Source organism: Leptosomus discolor, chromosome 7 (genome assembly GCF_034619465.1).
Source record: "Leptosomus discolor isolate bLepDis1 chromosome 7, bLepDis1.hap2, whole genome shotgun sequence".
Classification (NCBI taxonomy): domain Eukaryota; kingdom Metazoa; phylum Chordata; class Aves; order Leptosomiformes; family Leptosomidae; genus Leptosomus; species Leptosomus discolor.
In genome coordinates this window covers 992991-1018655 of record NC_141397.1, presented here as the reverse complement: position 1 = coordinate 1018655, position 25665 = coordinate 992991, and the positions used below count along the sequence as shown (strand labels likewise).

General features: G+C 51.1%; 1 protein-coding gene across 3 annotated transcripts; it reads right to left on the bottom strand.

Annotated features, from left to right (window-relative positions):
- Positions 1–1034: 1034 nt before the first annotated feature.
- On the bottom strand, positions 1035–25665 carry CASD1 (CAS1 domain sialic acid O acetyltransferase 1). Of its 3 annotated transcripts, none has more exons than XM_086467931.1 (18): positions 25533–25665; positions 21230–21326; positions 20414–20534; positions 18851–18895; positions 16499–16561; positions 15130–15174; positions 12592–12715; positions 10687–10901; positions 9256–9678; positions 8736–8852; positions 8052–8171; positions 7714–7870; positions 6238–6317; positions 5333–5434; positions 4005–4145; positions 3403–3480; positions 2397–2489; positions 1035–1450 (listed from the first exon to the last, which is right to left on the bottom strand). In XM_086467931.1, the coding sequence occupies exons 1-18, from the start codon at positions 25663–25665 to the stop codon at positions 1184–1186; spliced, it is 2421 nt and encodes an 806-aa protein (XP_086324057.1). In that variant the 3' UTR covers positions 1035–1183. The 3 variants fall into 3 exon arrangements, with proteins under 3 accessions (XP_086324057.1, XP_086324058.1, XP_086324059.1); XM_086467932.1 differs by having other exon boundaries at positions 8763–8852; XM_086467933.1 differs by lacking the exons at positions 10687–10901; positions 15130–15174; positions 16499–16561; ... (2 more) ...; positions 21230–21326; positions 25533–25665 and having other exon boundaries at positions 8763–8852; positions 12592–12640.

Sequence of the window (25665 nt, the reverse complement as noted above, 5' to 3'; positions counted from 1 at the left end):
TCAACCGACCCAGCAACCGGAGGGCGAACGACCGCCGGAACCCAAACCAGCAGCGGCAGGACCGCGGCTTCGCGGGAACGTGAGCCGGAGCTGGGCGCTGCCGCAGCGAAGGGCCGGTGCCGAGGGGGAGGTGGGTGGGCGCTGCTGAGCCCGGCGGGGAAAAGGCTCCTCCGAAGGGCTCCGCTCAGCTGGAATCCCCCAACTGGGCCAGCTGCCCCCGCGCTCCCTCCTCCCCGGGAGCCCTGCGGCCTCAGCCCCAGCTTGGCTCCCAGCCCGGCACCGGGAGCCATCCTCACGGGGCAGAGCCGGGCAGCTCCCCCCAGGCCTGGCTCGGGGTCACCCCCACACCCCGAGGGCCAACTTGGGCTGCCTGCAAGAGGCTGGGGGGGCTCCCAGACATTCCCCGCCTTGAACTGAGTCTCTGAAAGTTATTCAGCTGTTTGCTCCCTGGGGCTGGACAGAGCGCTGCACACCGGTAAACGGAGTAGTGGGAAAATTATGAAAAAGCAAGGAATTTTAGGGAAAAAAAAAAAAATCAAATTTTGCTTATAAAAAAAAAATCACCCTCAGAATTCACCATATTTGCAGAAAACATCTTAAATTTCTACCAAAAAAACCAACAAACCCATAAAATATTACGTAAACTTTTCTACAGTCTTAAATCACTGGCTTGGCGATGACTCTTTATTTCCAAGTATAAAGGGTTTCATATAGCGCCTACTCTCTCCGCCCAAAATACTCATTTCCAAACAAAACATGACCATTTTGTTCAGGAAAATGCCCTGGCTCCCCGGTAACTGCCCGCCTGGCGCAGCCGGAGGCGCCCGCTCCCCGAGGGCCGCGGGTTCGCTCTCCCGCCCCGCGCTGCCCGCGGCCGCGTCCCCTCCGTGCGGCCGGGCCCGCGGGGCGCACGGGACAGCGCAGCAGCACCTCGGCGCTGCGTCCGAGCCGCGCTGCCAACGGGAGGGTCAGTCCCGGAAGAGAGACTCGGTGTCACGCGCGGTTCTGCGCCGCGCAGCCGCGTCTCAGCCCACTCGAGGCCGCTTCCACACCAGTATGTACAGGGGCACTATATACACCTCCACACGCTCCCTTGAAACGTCTCCGTGCACGTCCAGTTGAGGATTTCTGTTCAGGCAGACACCACCTGAGCCTGAAGAAAGCTCCCAAGACTCTTCCCGAGTCAGTGCCTCGGCGGATCTTGCGTGGCTGAGAAGAGGAGCAGTCCCGAAAAAAACCCCGCTGCGCCCAGCAACCGTTTCAGCAGACTCGAGTTGTCTTTGGGAACCACAATTTGCGCCAGATCGTTCGTGATCTGGGAGATCTCGTGCGCCACGCACACGAATATGAAAGTGCTGACGAGAACGTTAAACATGGGGTATCCAGGGATGAGCACCAAGATCCCCTTCGTGTCTGCCGCCAGCCAGATGTGGTACTGGCAGATGAAGAGCTGCGGGAAGAAAGCGCGCGGTCAGCGGTGCTCACGTACCGGCGGCTTCCCTCACGCGGCCACACACGGCCGTGGCTGCCGCACCGGCCATCCTCCTCGGAGCCCCGGCTGCGAGGCAGAGCTGTCGGCCGCGCCGGCACACGGCGGGGGCTCAGCCCGAGCCCAGCGCGGCCTCGCAGCGTCCTGACACGACGCCGGGGCAGAGGAGGGTCGCGCCTCCGCTCGGCTCCTGCGCCCTGGCGAGGAGGCGCTGCCAGCAAAGGACAGTGCCGCGGGCCGAGGAGCGCCAGGGTCCCCGGAGGGGAGCAGCACCCCAGAGCCCAGCGGGACAGGGGAAATGGGACCCTCCAAAACCCTCAGAACCGGGGACGACGCACGCCCTATTGCCATGAGGCTCCCCTGGAATTATTTACCACGTACTTGAGTAACAGAACCAAACGAAACATTTAATACCCCTGGCCAGCAAATGCAGTGGCAGGCGAGGGAATTCCTGCCGCTCCAAACCGGACGCTCAAGGAACAGGCTGGCGTTGGCGTACGGAGGGTTTTGTCTGCGAAGCCGCATCTGCCCGGCAAGGCAGGAACGCCTCCCGGGGCCAACGCACCTCTGGCGTGCTCACACCAGCCACAACTATCCACGTTCAACCACATGGACTTATTCTATTAACTGCCTTAAATGTCTATCCTCTAACTGCACCCACCCCCAGCCCACTCCAGCGTGAGCCCCCCGCTCTCCCAGCCTGCCCTCCCCCCAGACAGCGCCAGGACTAAGTCTGCTACCGCGAGGCCGCCCTCTCAGTGGCCATTTCAGCGCAGGCAGAAGCCACCACGAGGTCAAGCGCAGCAGCACGGTGGGGAACAGGCGAATAGCCGTTTCCCGTGTTTATGTGCTATATACCACAGGTCAGGCAGCGAAGCCACCCGACGCTCGGGAGCGTCCTGCTTACCTCCAGGGAGATTCTGCCGAACCAGGCAAAGAAGGAGCTATACACAGAGCGGACGTAGCCAGGAATGTTCCTGATGAGGATGAAAGCTAAAATCTTGGGGGAAACCAAAAAAAAACACATTAAAAGAACAGCCACTGTGATGACAAGCAGACCTCACGCGCACACACAAGGTCTATTCATTTTCACTGTCTGGAGTAAGGTGCATCACGCGTTAACCTTCCTTACAAGCTAATAAATACCTAAACCAAACAAAATCCACAAAATATACTGAACAAAGTAAGGCCTGAAACTGCCCCTCTCTCGCAGGCATCGCTGTAGCACAGCAAGTCCCTTCACGCCCTCAGCAGCGCGATGGCCCCGGCGCTGGCACCAGCCCTGCCCACCCCAGGCACCACCCGACAGCTTGTACCACGCCAGCCCCCAACGGAGGTGGCCACGAATCCGAGTTAACCCTTGGGTTTTAAAGGAAGGCGTCAAGGTGGACAAACAAAGGTGAAAAACCGAAGGCAGCGGCCCCTGAGGAGAGCCAGGCACTGTCACACGAACGGGAGGAGCGGGAACAGGGCCAGGCCGCCGGGGCGCAGCGGGGCAGGGCGCGCGGCAGGACCAACACCGGAATTGGCAACACCAGACGCGCGCCCCTGGGGCCAAGCTCTTCTCTGCCCAACAGTGACTCCGGGGTCCCAGCGGCTGCTCCCTACCCGAACAACCCCCAAGCACCCGTGCTTTCCTCTTTCCTACCGCTCTGCGACGAGTCACAAGCCGGGTCTGGGCTCCAGCAGACGGGGACGCGAGGGGCACCGAACGCGTAACGGCAGCGTGCGACTGCCGCGCCCGAGGGCCCGAGCGCTGCAGGTAAACCCCCTGCACGCCCAGACAGCACGAGCTCAGCCCCTGACACCCCGTGCTAAAGCAAAAGTATCACCAAGCACAATTTCTAAGCAGGCCCAAAGAAGGACCGCCCGCATGCCGTCACCGCCAGGAGAAGGACCGCCCGCCCCATTACCTGCACCACCGACACAGCAGGGTGCAGCTCATTGCACTCGGTCTTGTTTTTGCAGCTACTGGCCCAGACGGAGTAGGTCTGAAAGACACAACAGTCAGTCCCTGCAGCCGTTAGAGGGAACATGTCAACGTGACAGAGGAGGGAACCTGTCGTGAGGGGCTTGGGCAGCAGCGGGCTCAGCAGGAGGTGGGGCAGCGACAGACACAACCGCGCCGCGTGTCCCCAGATCCCCTGCAGCCGCGAACGCCGTTCGTACCCGCACCCCGGCATACGGGCGTGCCGCTGACAGCTTTCCCACCACAAACAGGCGAGCAGCCAAGAGCGGAGGCAAGAGCTGCGCTATCGACCCCAGTATTGCCGTGACCCAATTTTCTTGTAACCTTTGCAATGACCTGGAAGAGCGATGAGGTCTTCCTCTACAGTTGACTGAAAGGAGAAGTATTTTAGCGAGTAGACAGGTGGGGCTGTGCGAAGATCACAGCTGAAGTATCTCCACATCGAGATTTGATTTTTTAAATCAATGTATTTTCTAAACAAGAACTTCAGAAAACTTACTCTAGAGATTTACAGACCTGATCATACTCGTTCTACGGGGTACGTACCAAAAAGGATACAATCGAAATAAATAATAGAACATTTGAAACTCTGTTGGAGAAAAGAGGATCTCCCTTTCCTTCTGATATCATCTGACGTTTCTGCAGCGCCAGATAGATAAAAGCAAACAGCATCCCATGGAAAACCACCTGTAAGAGAGAAACAGAACGCAACGACGGTGTCACGGCCCTCACACAAGCACTTCAGGTACAAACACAAATGCTACAGGATGAGCTACTCGTCATACCCAAGCCAAGAGCATCAAAAGCTCCTTTCCCACCTTTCCTGAAGCAACCAAAGGTTTTCAGGAGCTGCGTTTCCACCCCGACTCGAGACCTACGGAGCAGCCCTGGCCAATGCTCCGCAGAGCACGGCAGGCACGGCAGCGGCCCTTCCAGAAGCTCCCCGGCACCCGCTACGCCAGCGCTGGGAAGGGATTTCTCTGGGCCAACGCCACAAGCCTCGGCCCTGCTCCCACGCCGGCGGGCGGCAGCGCCCGGGAGGCACTGCCAGGCCCAGCGGTGCTCGTCGCCGGCGCGGCTGTCGGGCCCGGCCCTTCGGCGGCACCGCACGCCCTTCGCCGCCCACGCCGCCGCGGGCCCGGCCTGTCGCGGCGCTGCCGGCGGAGCCGCCCGGGACGGGAGCGCTGCCTGCTCCGCACGGCCCGGCTGCCCAGGGCTGCCGCGGGCAGAGGCGTGCTGGCGACCCCCGAAAGGGCGAGGCTGGCAGAGACACCTCCCGTCCTAGAAACTCCTCTGACCTTGCCAAGAAGGCAGAAAAAAGGCCAGTGTCGCCCTGTTCTATGCCCCCACACTGCAAGGCCAGTAACCGGAAAGAAAGCACCTTCCCCACTGGAAAACCATTTAAAAATAGTTGCAAGAATGGTCCCGTTTGGGCATCAAGACCCTGACTTTAAAAGTGTTTTAAAGGTTACCTTAAAGGAAACATATCCTTAACGGACACAACTTTCAAAAATCATCACTGAGAAAGCCACCACAATGATTTGCCTTGTGTTTCAATAGCTTGAAGTACTACAGGTGTTCGACTTTCGCAGTAAAATTTCTCAGAAAAGACAAATCTAGGTCACTTTGTGACTTCGTGTTGGACAAGCAAACTAAGCAGGATCCAGCAGCAAATAAATCAACCTCCATCTTTCAGGCAAGGCTTTGACAGACGTTTGCAGAAGGTGGAGGCAGCTTAGTCTTCTATTAAACAACCCACTGGGAGAGACTCCTGCTTTCCCTGCACGAAAGGAAAACAACACACACCCCACCCCACCCCCCAATTAAAAAACACCCTTCAGAGACCAGTATAAGTGTACGGGACTGTTACATACATAGCGATCCAGCTTCCACCTGAACCACCACTCATAGACATTCCCGTTCAGTTCAAAACACTTGGACAGTGGCCAGAAAGAAAATATCTTCTCGAACGTGCCCTGTAAAAACCAGACACAGCGCGAGCGTTAACACCGATGCCACCACACTCACTACATTTAAATCAACGCGCCCTCTTCCGATACGACACCTCCCCGTGTCACTGGCGACGTGGCACCGCCGCATCAAGGCTGCCTTAGACGGCACTGCCCCCGCCCAAGACAAAAAATCCCCAACCAAAAGTACTTCCCGAGAGGAGCGAGGGTGCCAGCTGCGCTCCCCCTGGGGGTGCCGGCACACCCTCCGCTTCGTGCCGCAGGCTGAGGGGCAGAGACCCGTGGGTGAGCGGGGCTGCAGCCCGCCGGGCTCAGAGGCAGCGCGGGAGCGGAAGCCCCCGACCCCCTGTAACACCCCGGCGCCAGAGGCTCTGCCGCGGCTCTGCCGGCGGCGCGGGCAGCGGGTCAGTAACACAGCGCCAGAACCAGCCGCCGGGCCAGGCAGCAAAGCCCGCACCAGGCCGAGGGGACGCAGCTCTTCCCGTCGCCGTCTCACCGCGCGCATCACCACGGGCTGGCGAAGCCCGTCACTTCCACCGCACCAAACCCCAGCCCAGCACCCAACCTCCGCAGTCACTGCGCAGGGGGGGGATGCTGAAGACGCGCCAAGCATCACGCATTGGCAGGATGCGGAACGGTGGTTGGTCCAGCATCCACACCACTCAAATATGGGAAGAAACGGAAAAGTTCCGGTTTTTTTCTTCTCTGCTTATGGTACAGGAGCAAACGCACAAGTTACACATTAAAAAGCAGAGAGAGGTCACACACTCTCAGGCCGTTAAGGATAAAAATACTCCAGACTTACACACCTGAGAATATGACAGCAAATAGATACAGGTCAGTAAGCAGATCAGCTTCAGCAGCAAACCAAAGTGCCACAGGCAGCTCCCTGGGGAAGAAATCAATTAATCAGTACACAGTCATCAACCTTTCCACAGCAAAACCCAGGAAATAACCATGGCCAATTATTAGTGTAGCTATGCTTAGCAATAGATGCATTCATAAATAAATGTTCATCTGTTTCCAGCAGTATTTTATCACTACATTTACATACTAAATTTCACTTTAAGCAATTAAAATCAGCATTCACAGCAAGTAACCACCTACCAAGCCTCACGTCTAGAACAGGGACAACATGTGTACAGCAAGAAGGAATTTTGGTGCTCAAAGGGAAACACCACGTGAAGCCTCTGCTTCCCCAAACCCTCTGCCCAGGCAGGGCTCGCTCTGGTGGGCGTGAGGGAATAAATAAACCACAGGGCCCGAGAGCTTTGTCACGGGAAGTAAGCAGAGCAGCTACCACCAAACGCCGCGGTACCAGCCGTACTCCCAAGCGCAGCTGGAGGCGAGTAAGGGCCGGGGGCTTGTTCAGAGAAGCCCGAGAAACTGCTCCCCGAGCTGCCGACTGGCACTGAGCCCCAGCCAAGCCTCGGCATCGCCGCACGGACCGTGGCCCTCCCTCGCCCCGTAAGCTGGCAGCTGCGAAAGCTGCAGTGAAAGACTCTCCAGTTTCTCAGCACATATGGCTCCGAAGGACACAACAGTCATGTCTCTGCACCCGCAACAGAAAAACCCCAATATTGGAGCTATTTGCCTTCGAGGTATCTCGCACAACTGCTCTCTACTTGTGTTTCTGCAGCACCCATTCCTAGCCCGCCTGCGGTGTATCTCCTTCTCGTGCCTGCGGGCTATAAAGTTTGGATATTACTCCATCGATAGGGAAGGAGGATCTAGGACTCTTAGGGGTTCAGGTAGAAATTAAGGTGAATTAGATAATTAGCATTTACCACACGAGGACAGCTTTTCAACAAACAGCAACGCATGAAATTAACTGGGATTTCCCTTCCATTTTTGTTTAAAATACCCGTACCACGAGACGTGCTTCTGACAGTTCACTCCACCCGAGACGGGGATAACCAGCCCCACGGGACTCGGCAGGACGGGGCAGACCGGCGCTCGCAGGGCGGGAGAGCCCCAGCGCTCCCGGTTCACGCCGCACGCACCAGCACAGCGCAGCAACCCCCTCGGCGGGCACGGGCCGCGCGGCCCAGGCTGCCAGCGCGCACCACACGGCAGCTCCGGTCAGAACACGGGCCCGGCGGCCAAACCCCGTTCAGGAGCGCGCTGACGTGAGTGGGGCCAGCGGCAGCGGGCGGTTCTCTGCTCTCCCGTTTTCCAGCGGACACAGAGCCCGCCTGCGGCACCCCGCACTCCTGGGAACGCAGGCTGAGCAGGTGACGAAGGGACTGAGCTGCTGCACGCAACAAGAAAAATAAAAGTCTTACCATTTGCCTTCTTCTGGACTATCTGAGGCCACAGGGCTAAGGTGGCGTAAATGATCATGAACCAGACGGTGACCAACGGCACAAAGTAGTAGAACTGGTACGGTCGGTCCATCACTATGCACAGCACCACCACCAAGAAGTTGAGGCGAAATAGAACCTGGAGGGTGTCAGAGGAGAAGACGACAGGGGATGGGTAAACTGGGAGGCACAGCTGAGGGAGCTGGGGGACACATTCCGGTAGCGCCACACGGAAGGATCTCCCCGGCTGAGGATACTTCAGGCAAACACTTCAGGGGAAGCATCTCGGGGAACACCTCAGGCCACGCAGGCATTCTTACCTGACACACTCTGTACACACCAAAGTCCCCTTTTATCCAAAAATACGAGAAGTGCCCATAACCTGTTTGGAACAGATACGCAGCAACCAGAACTCGGATGTGCATGTACACAGGCAAAAACTGTTGAGAAAAACAAAATACCTTTTATAAACGGCCACGTGAATGCTTTTGGCTTTCCTCTCCCCCCCCCCCCCATATATGCTTTCTCTGCACTGCGGTAAAGCAGCTTGAAATAAGGGAAGAAACACCGAGCTACACTTCCCTGTTTCTTACTAAGCTCTTGCGGTGCCCTGACCGCTCTGATGTTAAAGTGACTTTCTTCTGCTTATTGCTCTGCACTTTCCATATTCTACTACCAGTTAAGAGAGACTTAAGAAGGGCTCTTTGGAGCCTTACCTTCGGCAGTTTCATTTCCAGAACACAAAAAAAGAAGGGCTGCTAACCATTAAAAATAAATTAACATAGTTTTCTACGTGGAGGGAACGAGCGTATTTTTTCACTGGTCAAGTAATACATAAAAAGCTCTCATCGATGAGATCTACAGAGAAAAACTGGCTCTGCTGACACCATTTTTAAAACTACAGGAACAGTGGCACCAGTTACTCCTTCTGTTCAATTCTAATACACATTTGCACCACCTTTCTTTTGAAGGAACATACCCAAACTGCATTCCCCCTTAAAAAAAAAAGTTACGAAATTCAAATCACTTACAGTGCTTGCTCCAGAGATATGATAAATCAAAATAACAAGTTGCATCCAGCCCTTCCATTCATCAGTCTGTTCTCTATTTAACACTTTAGTCTAATGCAAAACAAAATAAGAGTGTTGCTATTCCAAAAAGTACAACGAGCATCTACAAAATGAGGAGAAAAAGTTCAAAACAATAAACCACTTTATGGGCAAATGGGTCTCAACTGTGAAAGCTTCCGCCCAGCGGGCACAGCTCTGCCAGGCTGAACGTGACCTACGCTCCCGCGTACCCGAGCTCCGCTCGCTCCCGAGGAGCGGCGGCGGCCCGAAGCGCCCCTTCCCACGGGCTCTCAGAGAGCCTCCGCGCCCACCTCCACGCTGCGCTGCCTGGGGGCGCGTTTTCTGCACAGGAGTCACCCTGACTTTGGAAATGTCACTTCCCATATTTAGCCATTCGTTAGTCGCGCTCAACTGGGAGACAACGTTACAAGCTGGATGTCAGCATGATCATTACCTCTTTGCTGCTTTCGGTATAAAATACCCCCAAAACCAAGATATAGACGATCGGTATGAAGAAAGATGAATGTGTATAAAACTTGTTTTCCTTCATGAAAAGATTTGCTCTGTCACACAGATAAAAATAGGTCATGATGAGACCGAGTTTGCAGAAGCAGTGTAGGAGCATCTCTAAAGTAGAGACACTAGGAGCGCTGATGGCAGGTTTCTCCTCTCCACTTTCCACATCAGTACATGATTTGTTCTTCCGATAATTATTCCGATGAATTAAATGGATAATTAAATATCCAAGCATGGACAAAGTGAAGAAACAGAAAGCGAGCTTCTGTATCAGAGTGAGAGGGGGCTGGGGCTGGCAGCAGGAGCCGTCAATGGGCTTCATGATCTTATTGCAGTAGACATTCATAAGAATCATCGCATTCTGTCAAAGAAACACACAGTTTCGTCAATCGATCTCTAATAAAACAGTTAACATTTTCAGCATAAGAAATTTTCTTCTAGGTGATGCACTGACATAAAACATATGCAATCCTCCCTTACCATGACATAGGTAACCCCTCACAGCACCCACACACGCAGCTGCATTCAACAGCACATCAAAACTTCCAAACGGGAAACCCTCGAGCCGCCCGAGGTAAGCGAAAAGACCTAATCCTAATCCTAGTCCTAACCCTATCAACAGAAGGGTTCTCTCTCCTGGCTCTAGAAGGAGCTGTAAAGAGGGAAATGGACTATCAACGAACGCCAGCTCACAACCTGGCTCCTCAAGGGGCACGGCGATGACAGTCTCCAAAGCACGACGAAGACTGAAACCTGCGGGGAGATGGGGTTTACTTCAGCCGGTACTTGAGAGCAGCTAACCCCTGCAAAGGAGCGGAACTGGAAGGGCCCCGGCGGGAGAGCTCTGCCAGCAGAAGGGCCGGCTGCCGGCGCTCGCCGGGGCTCACTCGCCCACATCCGCGTGCCGGCAGGTTACAGATCAGATCAAACCAAGGCGGGGGCGCCCCGTGGAACCAGGAGGGTGTAGGTGGGGCGTTTTCTCATCCTTTCCATGCTCCTTACTAAACCAAACCCCACGGGCACAGAGGGGGGAACTGCAGGGCTATCACTTAGCACTGCCTTACCTACCATTACCACCGTAACTCCCTCATGGAGATGAAGGCACGAAGTTTGCACCCAGGAGCCCAAAGACCCAGTGGATTAACAGCTATTGCAAAACAGCGACGCGCTAATGTGTTTGCTGTCATGTTTTTTAAACGTCCTGTATAACTGACTGCCCCCCCACCTGTTGGGGTCTTGTGAACAGAACCCCCTGAAGAACGGGCAGGTCCTCGTTACACCCACCTTTCCTGCCATTTCCGAACATTCACGTCAAATCTTGGGTTACTGTTATTACTGTTCGATGTTGACCAGGGACAGAGCCACTTACTGTATCTCTGCTTGATTCGGGGAGATGCAGGCCGTCTGCAGACTTCATGATAGTTTCCTGTGCGATCAGTTTCGATACGCTGAACACTTTAACTTTAGCTTTGGAATTTCGGGAGCTGCTGTTCAGAATACGAACAGCCGCTTCGTTATAAGCATCTATTTTCTCATTAGTGATCATTTTCCGACTTTCGCTCAGCATATCTTCATAAACAGGATCTGAACGCGAGAGGACAAAGAACGAGCACGTCAGCCTTCCACTCGACAAACACACCTGCTTGGCTCAAGTCGCACAGGCGGTTTTCATGCAGGCAGGCACAGCTGTTCCACAAGTACAGAAAAACGGACAGCGAGGAAGGAGGGACTCGAGCAGGTGACGATGAAATGTTCTTATCACCATTCCCTAGTCATGCCTATGTACTTATAGATTAGAGAGCTTTGGCCAGACATGAATGCCTGATTAATTTCCCCAAAGCCATGAGAAGCGTGTAATGCTGGAGCACAGAGCTGCTAATGCTCCGCTCAGTAACGGAATCTCCCAAGGAAAGACTCCAAAGCCAAGAGGACAGAAGACAGGCAGCAGAATAGACACATGAGGGGAAAAAAAAAAAATTTAAAAAAATCTCTCAAACCCTCTAGTTACTGCAGAAGAAACCAGCTTCTTATTTCTCTAAGTCATAGTCTGTAACTGCATTCCACTAGCTCCTGTTAATTCCAGTTTAACTGATGGCAGAATCTCAGTTTTTCAGAAGAACGGAACACCACTTAACTGCCTGCAGGCTTCAGAAATTATGCAGAGCTCAACACCAAGCTATATGGGTTTCCAGCTCCAAAGGTCAGCTGGAGATCACTCTGCTGCTCCGAAAAGCTGCTGACGTTCATAACCCTGGGGAAACGCACTCTGTGAGCTGTAAACGGGTTTACCTTGGCTACCTCACACCATCTCCGTGGGCACAGACTGCCTCTCCTCTTACTCCTTCCAGTAAAGGGCCCAGAGGTGACTTAAATGGACTGGACCTTTATCAGAGAAAGGTGGGACATCTCTGACAGCCGATTGCCTCTGCTCTAGATAAACATGGCTTTGAAAGGAATGTGAGAAGATTAATTTGCTGATTCAGGTTAACTTCTAGAACCATCTTTGACAGAAACTTGGAGGTGACTGTAAGGGCACACTCCTATCAGGGCTCAAATCTGCCTATGGCTCTAACTGAGGCGATCATAACCCAAAATGCCGTGGTCCATGGCAGATAAACCAGGAGCACGTTCCCCCTGTGAGCTCACCGTTCAGAGTCAGGGACATACTTCAGTTTTATCATAGAAAAGCCAGAGAAGGTAAGCTTGGTGCCGTATTAAAAACCTCAGGGGCTCGTTGTGAACCACGGTTTCCGGCTCCCAAGCCTAACTCCGCAGTGCTCAGAGCACAGAAGCAAGTTCCATTCTAGAGAGTTACATCCTCTGCATTCTCTAGAGTAGGTCTCTTCATTCCAGACACACACAGAGGATGCACTCGGTGTGCCTCCAGCACTGATGTCATCTGGACACTTAACAGAACGCAAACACAGCTGGAACACAGCTGGTTTATGCCCCTGTGTTCTGACGCGCCGGAGGCACGGACAGAGCACAGCACGGCGAGAACAGACCTGGCACACCCGGTCCGAGAGCAATCCCAACACAGAACTACGAGTCCAGAAGACACAGGATTTGCCCGAGCGCGCTTTAAAATCTCCATCAGTAGGAGCAGCGAGTGAGGTACCAGCTAGTCAGGGGGGCAAGAAAGGCCGATCGGAATTCAGCCAACACCCTTGCACTCTGCAGGGAAGCGGTACCGGCTGAGTTTTCCATACCCCACGAGACAATGACTCAACAGACAGCGACAGCAGAAATTGCTACCTACTGTTCACTACTTTACCTTGTAAGACCCAGTAAACATCGCTACTTTTTGCTAATTTTTCCAAAAGAGGTGCAATCGAAGTGATATTGATTTTATATTGTGCGAGGGCTTCGTTGCTGCCGTTGTGAATCTTGATAGACCACTGGAGAAATAAAGAACGAGATTCAGAACCTGTTTGCCTGAGAAGCCTTCGTTAACCCATCCCATTGCTCTGTTAGTAGCTACTTTTCATTATTTCTGTAAAACTAGATTACTTCTTTAGTCTCCACTTTTAAAGTGCTAAAAAACTTCTTTTGGACCAAGCAGCTGTCCAGACAGATAATGACATTCAAACAGACCATTCAACTGTGCAGTATGTAATATTCCACTCAACGCATATTTCACTTTTCCTAAGTTAAATGATAGAAGGTGTTTTAATTAAAAGCCCCTTGACTTTGAACAACGATGAAGAAGCAAAGCCAGCCATGTTATATAAAAATCATGGCCAATTTGGTCGATTTTATTCCAGGAAAACTGACCTCAGCAAGAGATGCGTGCAAGCAAAACCTGACGGTGGTATCGAATTCAAGTACTTGCATCTGTTTTGCAGATACCCACAAAGGAAAAAGAAAAGAAAAAGAGCCATTTAAATTTCTGATTTAATCTTCTACATGCAATGACTGGGAGAATGCTATAGCCACCCACGAATTTCTCCTAACTCCTGAAAAAAATTTCTCACACTGGAGAAAAATAATTCAGCATCTCTTTTAAAGTTTTATATATATCTATATGTATGTAGTATCTCTACTGATCTAGACAAAATCTGTAAAAAAAAAAAAAATTAGCCTGAAAGTAGTGAATTCTAGTTGTTTCTACATATGCCCACAACAACTGTGATGTGAGCCAAGTACACTGATTAACCCACTTCCCGAGAGCATCACCGAATATAAAATACTTCATGAAACCGAGTAACAAGCAGCTGCTCTCACACTCTGGGAAAAAAAAACATCTTCCCCAGCAGCTAAATCCTTACTCCTGAAATACCTGCAGTATTCCCACACGTTTTAAGAAGCACATTCCTTCAACAGGCAGCCAGGAACGGCAGCAGAGCACTGCAGTGCCGTTCTCAGAGCACCTCCTTTCCCCGAAACAAGCAAGCCACGGAGCTGGTACCAGCTGGAGCTTCTCCAGCTTGTGAGACTTGACTTCGGCTTGTAAACCGCCACGCAGCTGACATCTTGAGACAGAGACGGCCGGACCAAAGTAGCATGACCGAACAAGAGCTAAGTTCAAGACACAGCTAAGTCCCAAAACGCTGACAAGTCCAAGGGCACAGACCAGTTTCATCTCGTGGTGGGTTGCCACACCAGTGCTCGCCACGGTAACGTGGCTGACGTGGTGGATTTTTGAAGCACTTCTAAGTCCCTTAAAACAGGGGATGTTTATCTTTGGCCAAGGCTAGATACCGCTGCTGATGTTTTGTGTGAACACGCTGGTGTTCTAAAGAGCTGAGCATCACATGCATGTTGTTGGTTCCCATCTCCTGCTGCCCACAAAGAATCACAGGATGCCAGGGGTTGGAAGGGGCCTCTGGAGATCACCCAGTCCAACCCCCTGCCAGAGCAGGGTCACCTACAGCAGGTCACACAGGGTCATATCCAGGCGGGTTTTGACTCTCTCCAGGGACGGAGCCTCCACAGCCTCCCTGGGCAGCCTGTTCCGTGCTCTGGAACAAGCAGCTTCAGAACACGGCTTTTTTTTAAACAGAACACATTTTTTCCTCCCCCTGTGCATTTGAGCTGCTATGAAATTGTAATAGCTAATTCCTTCCAAATTCCAGTTCCAAAATATCTGGAAGTAAGGGACATTAAAGGTGGCATTCACGAGACGACTCCTGACGCCCAGGACCAGGCAACTCCTGGCCCAAACTGCTTAGCGTGGGCTGCTGAACGCCGCCCCTGGAAGTGTCAAAGAATTGGTTGTCTCTTGCCAAGTGCAAGACAGGCATAACTGCTCCTGCCGGGTGGCAAACCGATGGGTGAGCAGCCCCTTCAGGTCCTTGTCAGCCCTTTTATCTGCGACACTGCAGCCCACAGCAGTGGGGCGAACAAGACTGAGGAAGTGCCGCCTCTTTGGTTGTTGAACTACTCATGTAAAACTCAGGTTTTGGCCATATAAGTCCAAAAGGAATCTGTGCGCTCAGAGAGAGCTTTCTGGGCTGGGCCACAGTATTGTGTGACTTAAAAGGGTTTATTAAAAATGCATCTCAGTTAGTATGCAAGTACTTTAATTTAACTTTTTAAATGAATAATCTGCTTTTAACAAAGCTACTTTATTAGCTAGGTTCAAGCTAATCGATGCTTACCAGCCAGTCTGGCTGCCAAAAAGCAGCACTGTACATGGCACAGCTACAATGAAATGCACCTGATATTTTAGAACCACTTGTTACAAAAGCCAATTCACTGAGTACATTTGTTACTGTAAACTGGGTTTAAGGACTTCATCATGTAACCACCTGGAGCACATAAAAGCTATCCTACGAGAACTTCCTTCTTTACTGGAAGAGGTGTAACTTACCGTGGCAGCTCCTGCTACAATTATATGAGGTTTTGCCACAGAACCCTAAGACACAAAGTAAAAATGTATTAGTTTTGAAATATTCACAAATTTTACTTATTACCATACTGAGCAGGTTAAGACTTGTATCTTAATTAACTGCGACTCAACTTGTCCCTCAGTCAACGGCTACAAAAGAAAGGTTTCTTACAGAGAACAACCACTTGTGACACACCAGAACTTTCACAGAATCTGCAAAAGCCCAAAGTATCGATTAGCACTTGCCATCAAGCTCTCTTTAAAAGCTCTCCAAACACCCTCTCCTAAGGCCAAGCAACCCACAGATCACACCCCTGACGCCTCCTTCTCTCAGTGTCCCTCAGCACTGCCCAACACCTGCTTGAGCTGTTGTAGTGACCAAAGTGACACAGACCCATCACAAAACCAGAGCAGGCGGCTGCGCCCAGCGGTCTGAAAGCTCTGTCGAGGACAGGGCCCAGACGAGGCCCCCACACAGCAGAGTCCAAGGAACACACAGAGCTGCCACCTCAGTGGCAGTTTTGCCGCGGCACAGCAAGGATTTAGCAGCTCTCCATTTTGTGGTAATCACAGAAAAACAAACGATAACTTCAGCTGTCTTGATGGAAGGTGCTGGGCAAGAACGACCAACAGGGTAGCAAAAGAATCACCAGGGGCCATCGCTAAATAACTCCAGGCTATTTAAAGGTCAACAAAGGAAGGCACAAGAAAAAAATCAGTTGCCAATCTGTAAACATATTACTTGGTATGAGAATTACATACGTAATTTTACACTGAATAACATGACAACCTGTACAATAACTGAAACACGTAAAGTAATTAGTATGCAATTTGAAGGAAATATTGGGAAAAAATAATCGAGGCACTCCTGACTTTCCAAACTGCCTTTGTCCTTCAGTTTGGAACACTCAAATTAACATAAACATAAAATCATAAAACCACAGAGTATCTCAAGTTGGAAAGGACCCATAAGGATCAAAAATGTTTGGTGACATAAAAGTGGAGCCATCGCAGAGACAGAGGAAGTGAAACGCCAAATCAGAGTAAAATCCTAATAGGTTGAATCAACCTGCTCCCAGGAAGTCGGGCTTTTCTGGTTTGGGGTTCTTTTGGCTCCAGTGAAGCCACCCCTGGGAGCCCAGGAGATGTCTCTCCCAGAACATACACCAGTAAACATCCCCCTTTCGCTATTCTGCTGTCAAAGGTCAGATCCCTGGTGCATAATTGACTGAATATATGTGGTATGCTGCAGTCCTACTAATTAGAGATGTGTGCATGAAAAAAAAGGGCAGGTAATAGTCCTCAGTCAGTTGTTGTATTTTCTTAAAATAAACAGGTTTTTAAGACAAACCTCAGTCCAAGATTTGATACGTTGCCTCATAGAGCCATTAACTTCTGGATACCACAGGAAATCCTATAAAATAAAGGCAGATTTCCTCTGTAAGCTCAAAGACAAGCAGTAGGCCAATAACAAAAACTCAAAAAACCAAATTAATTGCCACCAATTTAACTGTGAAGGAAAAACACTTGCCCCAAAGTGAGGTTTCCTTTAGAGTTAGCATGAAAAGCCTGACATCTCGCTCTAGCATGGAAAACAGAAAGAAAAGGGAAAAAAACAAACAAACAAACAAACAAACCCCCCACAAACACAACCCTATGCCCCCTTGATAAAAGAAGAAATGTTCATTTGTAGTTTAGGAGTTGGTATTTCACCAAGAAGGTAATTTTGAAGCTTCTGCCAAATGGGATGTCCTTGGGTTTCCAATGCGCTCAGGGATAAAACCAAGCTCACATCGATAAGGTATTTATTAGAACTTGCTTTTTACTCCATTACCCAGTTTTTACCAACAGATTTTCTTTGTTCCAGAACTCAATACCATTGATAGCATGAAATCACAATTTTCAAACAAAAAAAAAACCCTAACAATTTACTTTGCAACTTCATAAATGATCAGCTGTTTAAAGCCAATAGTGCCGTGGCCGTTAAATGTGCTCCCTACCGACGTGTCTCTGGATGGCAGGAGCGGGGCCCACCCCTCATCCAGAAGGGCAGCCTGGGCTTTGGCTACTGCCCTCTGCCTCCCAGGTATGGCCGTGAGCCCCCAGCTCCCAGTGGCTCCTCGGATGCGGAGCTGTCGGACGGACCACAAACACACATGGAAGTGAAATGGCAGGGATTAGGCATGCAGAAACTTCCCAACACAGAATGCAGAGACACTCCCAGCAGACAGGAAATCTCTGTCTTCCACTTGCACAGACCTACAGATTTGGGCAGCTCACTTGAATACTGTCAGCTCACTATTTGGCAGGAATCTGCGAGCGATCCCGCAGCCTCTGCAGTGCCTGAAGGACGGGAGGCTCCGTGTGACGACTAGAAAGGGCAAAATTAAACCCCCCACTTGCTCTAAGTGACTTTCTCTTTTGCTGGTCCAGTATTTCCCACATTTAGATCAGTGGGTCACAGCCATTCTGAATGCGACATTCAGCCGCCACACCAACAGTGCCAACAGCCCCACGGCCCCGACGCAAGGAAGCGGCAGACGAGCCATATATCCTTCACCGCCCAGGCACCTCCCAGAGCCCCAGCCTGCCACCCCGAATCTCGGGGGTCAGACACCTACCAAGGAGTTCTTAAGGAGTTCTGAAGATGCAGTTCTGTGCCAGGCTACACCAACAGAAGTCACGTTGCGTCGGCCCCGCTGCCCTGCCTTGTGCTCCCCCCCGCTCTTTTCCAGCACTCAGATAACCATGCAAAGAGCCACGCCAGACCTGACCAAAAAGGCAAGTTTTTGGCTGAATCGACTCCCAGAACAGCCCACTCCACGGCCGTAGCAGGGCTGGTTACAGCACCAACGCAGGAACAGACTGTGAAGGGCAACCGAGTGGGACAGCACCGGCTTCACCTGCCACGGGCTGACGCCCTGCAGCGTCACCCCGCACCCGACGCCCCAGCGCACACAAACAGGCGCTGAACACCCACCCGCAGACCACCCGGCACACACCCGCTGCTCTGGTTTCCACGGACAGAGCACGAGCTGTCGGCAGGGCGCAAACAACGCCGTGCCTGGCAGAGCCCTGGCGCGGCCGGCGGCTGTCACGGGGAGCAGAGCAAGCTATCGAGGGCACCCGTGCCATCGCCAGGGCAGAGGAGAACAGAGTCCTTCACAAAACCTTCCCTCCAGTGCTTGCTTTGTTTTCTTTTTTCAACCATCCCCATTATAATCCACCCTGTGGTTACTTCTCCACGCACGCAGTGGAAGGAATACCGTGGGGGTAGCACAGAGAGCTCGCTGGCAATTACAGCTACCACCGCTCCAAGCCAGTCAGCCCCAGATACATCTTCTCACAGCAGTGGAAGAGTAAACTTCCCCGGAAAAGCTATTCTTGCAAAGGCCAAATTATAAGATCTGACGCAAAGAAAAACTACACACGCTTCCGCAGCTCATGCCCAAGGCTAACACAGAACACAAGTACTCAAAGACAAAGTCTCTCAAAGCATCTTAATCAAAATAGAACACGTTAAGATACGCCCTGATATATTTTGTGGAAAAATTATAATGAATGTTGATGGTCTAAAGCTTCTTTTGACTTTTACAGCACTTGGGGAAATCTGAAAAATCCAGCTCTGACTGCAATTCGGATTACCTTGTCTGAAATAATCACATGCTTGTGGCTTGTGATTTAATGCTAAAGTAAAACTTACCACTTTAATTGAAGCAGATTTATCTTCAAACAGGATATTTCCATGCTGTCAAAAAAACCAAAACAATAAAACCAGAGTAAGATTAACTTTCAGAATGAAAAAAAAATACTTACACTCGTACATTCATTTGCTCTCACCCAAAGGTTTATCTTCACTAGAAAGGACTTTTCCTGTATAAACTGGCCAATATACTTGTGCAGAACATTTGTGTTACTTTCTTGATAGAACAAGCTACTCACATAAAGGGTTATTTTTCCTGGGAGAAATCTATCCCACAAAGTCTGAAATGCTTTCTGTTCACTCTGCTACAAAGGTATAAAAGATTTTCCTAAAGAAGAAAAACTTTTACTTTTTCCTCTTCCTTTCCTTACACTCCCTTTCCCCAGCCTTGCTTTTCTTCTGCCCATCCTCTTTCCACAAAACCACCAACAGTTTAAATTAAAGAAAAAAAGGAAACAATCTCAGGCAGAGATGAAGTCTGGAACGCATTATTAAATTTGCTGAGTGAGACTGTAAGAAGTCAGAAAGGAAGCAGTCGGATGCTGCATACACAATCCTCCTTTAAAATATGACTAAATACAGTATTAGCTTCAATCCTGGCCCAAAAGAACAAGTGCATTTCCCTTCCACAAACTGAGATCTTGATTTCCTAAATCCTTGCCAGAAGACACCTCTGGCTCACAACAAATTACAGCACCCTGTCGTCTCACCATCATTTGGGGCAGCAGCTGTGACCCAGCCAACAGCCTGGGAAAACCAGAGTTACTCGATCCATCAAACATCTCGTTTTGACAAGCGAAAGCGACTGCAAGCTGTCTGCTGGGAAAGCCACCAGCCTGCACCTCCGAGCGGCAGAATTTCTAAATAACTGACAAAAGCTGAGGGGGAAAGGTGTCCCTCCCCTCACCCGCGCACACGGCCCCACGAAGCGACGCGCCTGAGCAGCACGACACAGCGAAAGAAACGCAGGTCCTGTTCACCCAGCGCCACAGCCAAACCCTGCCCTTCTGCCGCCGCCCAGCACGCTGCCGCTCACGTTTTTCACCCGACAAAACGCAGGCAGTGCTGCAGCAGCAACCAGATGGAAGGTAAGATCAGAAGCTATTTTCAGTTTTGGCTTCCAGTTAGACCTGGAAATCTGTCATTGCCCCGAGGACTTTTATGAACAGATTAGATCAGCAATTTAACTGACATTTAAAATGACAAATTAACAGCCATGAATTACTGCTACTTAAAAACACACAAAGGAGCAACCATCTTCTCATCAGGAAACCCAACAGGAAGCACAGGTTGCTATGGGACAAGTCAGCTTCATGAATCTATTCCCAGGCTGCCGCATGCTTTCTCTCGAGCTTCCTAGTTCACATCTCAGATCCCCCATCATCTCACCCGCACCCAAACAACTCTCTCGGTCTAATCTTGCTCTTCTCCAAAAGACCTTCCTGTGGTTCTTCTTCCTGATGGCTAGGCCAGCAAATGGTGTTATTTCTTCCTTTTCTGAAATCTAGAGAGGAGTTATGAGGTAAATTAAGAAGAAACAAAAGCATCATCAAACTATCTCACCTTATTCCCTTCTTCTTTGACTTGAGGACTTATGAGTTTTATGAAGGAATAGAACAGCTGTCGAATTCTAGAATCTCCTATAAACGCAATATGTTTGTCTATGAGGCAATTTTTTGCTTCGCTGTAAAACAAAAACAGCAACATTTATGTTACAGGAAATTTGTATTTTAGGAAAACGTCTTTAGAAAATCTACAGAGCAATACAGACGACTCTAAGCATTATATCCGGCCCTAAAGAACGGTAAATCTTTGTTTAAACACGCTGAATTAATAAAAAGTTCAGTGTAATTGCACAGAAATGAAAATGAACTGTCCTACTACTGCGATTCGGCAACCAACCAAGCTGGCTTTGCTATTCCGTGGCGATACAAATACAGCAGCTTCACCATGGCGCTATACAGCGTAATTCTAAAAAATAACGTTCCCTTACAGTAGGTGAACAAAAGCGACTGGTAATTCCATCTGGGACTTTTTCACTGGCGATTCCACACCTAAGGTCAGCATGTTCCCTCTCAGCAACCCGAGAGCGACGCAGGAAGCTGTGCGGTCTCCTGCAGTGCCTTGTGGCCCTCCCTAACACCTACCAGTCCTTCTACCCCCCACGTTTATTTCTATTTTTATATATAAACACAACCAGGGTAAACTCTGCAATAATGCACATGGAAAAGCCTTCCTTCTGATAAATGCTGTGTATTTTTGAAAGCCTAGAGAATGGGCTGTGCAGTGAAAACCAGATGACACTGCAGTTACTACAGCTGCAGTCGAACAGCGACTCTTCTTTCCAGGCAGAGGAACAGAAGACATGAGTTTTCTCACCTATTTTTGTACTTGTGCATCATACAACTGTGGGGTTGCCATACTTTTTCTCCAAGAAATCTCCCACTGGACAGAAGATACTCGCATGTATCACCACCTTTAAAATATTATATTAAGATTAGAATTCAGACACATGAAAGTTAAAATGTAGCCCCATTGCTACTAAAAAAAAATAATTTGACAATACTGAAACACAAGAATTGAAACAAATGGTAAATATTTACTTATTGTAAAAACAACTCGCACAAGGCTCTGCAAATCGCCTTCTCACTTCTCATACCACACTCCTCTGTGAATCCCTCCTCTACCCCCAAAACATTCGCGATCCCATTTCTGCTGACTGAAAGATGTTGTCAGCTAGAACGGCGATCCCACCAAAAATGCCAATCCACTGTGCCACCTGCTATCCTGCTCCGTCAGGGACTTCCCGAGCTGGACGTGGTTCCCCCATATTCTGCAGAACCTTCCGCAGATCTCTGTCGGACAGTCACGCAGCCTACTCTTCAACTGTTCAGCCTCCACAGCATCGTTCTGCAAGAGCTTTCCATCCCCACAGCTGCTGCTCGAAGAATCACCTGCCTTTATTTCACACACGGTTTCTGCTAGATTCACCTGGCTCTCCCCACTTCTCCCACAGGAAGAGACAGTTCGTGCTCACGTCCATCATGATTCACAGAGCACTATCAATCCTTCCTCAATCAAGTTTCAAGACTGAAGAATCTTAGTTTACTAGTTCTAAATTTTTACTGAATTTACTAAATATGATTGTCTTCCTGAACATAGATTTGACTTTCCACAACCCCAGCATTTTTTTCATACAAGTCACGTTTATACAGGCAAGCTTTACTGGAAGGTGCACGGGGCTGCTCCTATCTATAATCCGTATTCGCATGACTGAGGCCAAGATCAGCTGAAATGTAAAGACAATCAGACAAAACAAAGGAGTTCTAACTAAAATCTCCATCATCCAAAAGCTCCCAGAGGAAGCCAAGACCAAAACAGCCCCTTTATAAAACACAATGCATATTCTCAACTTTAACTGGAGCCATGTGAACTTGTCAATACTGCAAGGGGAGGAGAGAAGGAGATGGGGCCACCTGCAAACACGGAGCGGGAGAAGCGAGGCTAACCACCGAACAGCTAACGCATCCAACTGCCGCTCGCTTGAAAGCCCAAAAGTACACACTGAAAACACAGAGTATCTATAAATTAATGCTTCCACTCCTACCCAGGGACAGCGAGAAAAAAGAAAAGGTACGAAAGAAGCAGCCTTTGGGTGCCCTTGTCGCTTCTACAGTGGCTTCCTCAAAAAAAAAAAAAGAAAAGTTTTAAAAATAACTACTCTCTCTCAAGGAGCCTTTGCACAGCCATGCTTGTCCCACAGAAAGGATTCACTTCTTCACACGAACCATTCTCTGGTTATGTACATTTTCGGTGGCCGTTTCCTCCCGGCTGAATTGGCCGAAGGAAAAACTACGGCAGGACAGGCTGGAGGTCTCACCGCCGTCCGTGTGCTCCTGCGGCGAAAGTCTAATTTTGTGAATAACAAAGGACATGAAATAACTATTTTGACTTAACACATAATTTTTCTTCAGAGACAGCTGTGGTCTTTGCCAGCTGTTACAGGCCCTACAGCGCACCAGGATCTCGTACGTATGCTCAGGCAGGTCTGACTCCACGAATGATATGCCTGATTGCAATCTCATTTTCTCCACTATTCAGGCAGCTGCTGTTCAACTAATGCAAACTTTAGATTATCAGTTTCTTCAGATAGTAAAGATCCCACGTGGGCGGGACCTGCACCTCCCACAAAACACAAGTCGCCGCTCTTTGTTCATATGCAGCTCTTCATCTCCTCCGCACTCCCGGACAGCCCTCAAAGGGCGACAGCATCCCCATGGAGGGTAACTCACGGTCAAACTTCTGCCCCGCTGCAGCAGAACCCACGCTCCCGGGAAAGAGCAGGTCCAGCCTGCGCTCCTCCTCCTGACAGCAGCCAAGGACAGACGCTGGAAGCACAAAAGCACGACAAACAGAGCGATCCCTTCCCTGGCACGGCCGGCTCGCGCAGCCCAGCAGCTCCGAGCCAGCAGGGCAGCGTGCTTGCAGCCCCACCGCAGCAACCCTCTGCAAACCAGGACATCCCTTTCCAGGGGATTTTTGGAAGAAAATCTTGGCAACGTGTTTCAAAATGTCTCGTGTGGGAAAAAAAAGTGCTTTCTTCTGACTGTTTTAAATGGACTGCCTGCTAATTTCATTTTTCAGTTGACACTTGCTGTGTTAGGAGACAATCAGCATGAATTTACCTTCCCCCAGTAACTCCTAATATTTGAGACCATTACCAAGTGACTAATTTTCTGTCCAGGCTACAGAATTTCAATGTTTCGCTACTCCTTGTACAGAAGCTGGTTTATTCTTCTGCCATTTGCGTTGCTCTCCCGCACACGTTTTCCAAGCTCTCCTGCAGCTCTCCTAAGAGCGGTCACCAACACCACTGACAATTAGCACGGTGCCAGCCAGCTTTAGCCCTGCAAATACCACGAGGAAATCTTCTGGGTTTTCACGAATTGCCAAAAATACCTTGACACTTGCTGAATTTCAGGTGCTTGAGATCACTGAAGGGTTGCAGGATGATCTCTCAAGCACCTCTGCTTTTATCCCTCCTGAAAACCTCTGTCTGCTGTAAGTGCTCCACCCTCCTTCCCGAAACCCTTTGTGCCTTTTGAACGTAACCTGTTCAGAGGATCCCAAAGTGGTAGCTCTGTACTCACTCCACCTCCCATCTGTCAAACGCTTATGGGAAAGCCTCTCTCTGACCCCGTAACAGCTTCGGGGAAACTGAAAGCCTCAGGCGAAAGAACTTGTTAAAAGCTTTGTGACAATCCAACAGCCCGCACCTAAAGGCCTGCAGATCCTCATCCTTTTGCAAATTGTGACTCACCCCCCTCATTAACTCTCCCATAATAAATTGTATTTACACATACTCCACCTTCCTTGTGATCTGCTTGATAGGGCAGGCCCTGTTTCCTTAAGCCAGTCTTGCAATCCCTCTTTACAAAAGCATCCCACTGGCCACCCTCCTTCCGTCTCGTTTTGTGACCAACGGTGCCTTAAGGAGCACAGCACAACAGGGGAGCTCCACGGCTTCATGCCTGAGCTCCTCTAGAATTCAGCCAACGCTCACTTGTCTCGCAGCTCAGCACGAGTCAGTTTATCAGACTCACCGACGTGCCAGCCAGAGGGTGAATCCCGGGAACCGTATCCATGAAGATCCCAGCCCCCTTCCCCACTGCCACAGCTCAGCCCTGCCTTCCCCAGACGCCGGCAGCGGGTGTCAGAACACGACGACACCTCTTGTCCGACAATCAGCAGAGCCACGATGCTCTCTCTTGGGATCAACTTTTTGATGTACCCACAAAAACATACTACATTTTTTAGTGTGAACTGGAAACAAGAGAACGCTTCCCTTAGCAGTCCTGATAGCACTTACGGATCACGCCAAGATTCACAGCTTCAGGACCGAGACAACCCGAAAGAAACCGGCCAATCTCCCAGTTACCGGTGGGCACCCCCATGCAGCCCCGTCACGTTCACCAGTGACCATCTCCACATCTCAGCTCCCGGCTTGTCCCCAGCCGCGAACGACACGTGAAACCGAACAACTCTTTATTTTGCTTCACCCACCGAAGAGGCTGGACTTTATATTCGAGGCAACGATTTGAACAGTAAAAGCACACATAGCAAGCCTTACACCAATTAAGCTTTTCATCACTAATTGCCAGGTGAAGGTTGTTAATTGTCCCGCAAGGGAACAAGGAACGGGGAAGAAGCCACCCTGTGCCCCTGCAGCCGCCCGGCGGCCACACGCCCCGCCGGCAAGGCCCCGAGACCCGCGCTGTGCTCCCTCACAAGCCGCCGCATCGCCGCAGGCCCCGCCGGCCCCACACGCCCGCCCCAAGGGGCCCGGCCCGGCCGCCGGGAAGCCCGCGGCGACCCCGGGGACGGGCCCTGCCGGGCCCCGCGGGCCGGGCCCCGCCGCCGGCTCCCCGCCGCTGTCCGCAGGCTCGCCTCCCGCAGCCGCCGCCACCACCACCGCGGCCCGCGGGGCAGGGGTACGCGTGTCGCCCCCCGCCGCCCCTCGGCCCCGCCGCGGGTGCTCCGGGCGTGGGGTAGGCTGGGAGGGGTGACCCGCCGCCCGCCTTCCCTCCCTCCGCGGCCGCGGTCCCCGGGCTCCGCCGGGGCTCCGCCTCCCGCTGCCCGCCAGCCGCGGCCCCCCGCGGAGCGCCCGCGGCCGCCCCCTCACCTCGGTAGCGGCGGGAGGCGGCGTGGCAGGCGGCGAGGAGCAGGACGGCGCCCAGCGCCAGCGCCTTGGCGCTCCTCACGCTGAAGTAGTAGTTGATCTCCCGCTTGCCCCCGCTGTAGGCCAGGGCCGCCAT